This window comes from Cystoisospora suis, assembly GCF_002600585.1.
Source record: "Cystoisospora suis strain Wien I chromosome Unknown contig_3890, whole genome shotgun sequence".
Classification (NCBI taxonomy): domain Eukaryota; phylum Apicomplexa; class Conoidasida; order Eucoccidiorida; family Sarcocystidae; genus Cystoisospora; species Cystoisospora suis.
This window is the reverse complement of record NW_027156685.1, coordinates 9,673-10,185: the sequence shown is the minus strand read 5'-3', so window position 1 is coordinate 10,185 and position 513 is coordinate 9,673. Positions and strand designations below refer to the sequence as shown.

The following is a 513-nucleotide window of genomic DNA, read 5'->3' as shown; positions in this document are numbered from 1 at the left end:
AGAAGAAGAAGATGAAGAATCCTTCGACCTCATATACTCATTCGCCCTGAGAACATCCTGACGTACTTGGTGCATGCTATAGCCCTCTGGAATGCCTCCTCTATCTGGCACTGGGCCTATAATTAGATTCTTAATAGCTAAAGGTGAGCGAGATGACGAGGACGAGGGGCATGTGTCTCTTCCTTCTTCTTCATCACACATCGTTGACCGTGAAATCGGGAGGCTAAGCCTTGTTGTAAAGAGAGATCTACACACAGTTGGTCAAGACACATACAAGAAGAAAAGTACAGAGACGAAGAAAAAGAACTCAACAGAAACGAAAACTTGGAACTACGTACACCACATACATCAGTAGAATGCGATGTATCAGCATGAAAGAAAGAAAGAATCTAGACTGAGAAGTTGAAATTATGCCCGATGGTTCGGACCTCTCCCCCCTTCATCTCTAGAGGATAACAAACTCTGAAGTGTACAGACACATCACTACGCACATAGGTATCTTGATGATGAATG

The 513-nt window shown here is 43.5% G+C and overlaps 1 protein-coding gene across 1 annotated transcript in view; it reads right to left on the bottom strand.

Annotated features, from left to right (window-relative positions):
* CSUI_007377 (protein fam98a-like) overlaps positions 1-513 on the bottom strand; it is a gene marked incomplete at its 3' end in the record, with an annotated part of 7,511 nt that continues 6,998 nt past the window's right edge. The window contains exon 8 of the mRNA XM_068067523.1: positions 1-247. Coding sequence (XP_067920501.1) covers positions 1-247 — 247 coding nt within the window. The remainder of the gene's footprint in view (positions 248-513) is intronic.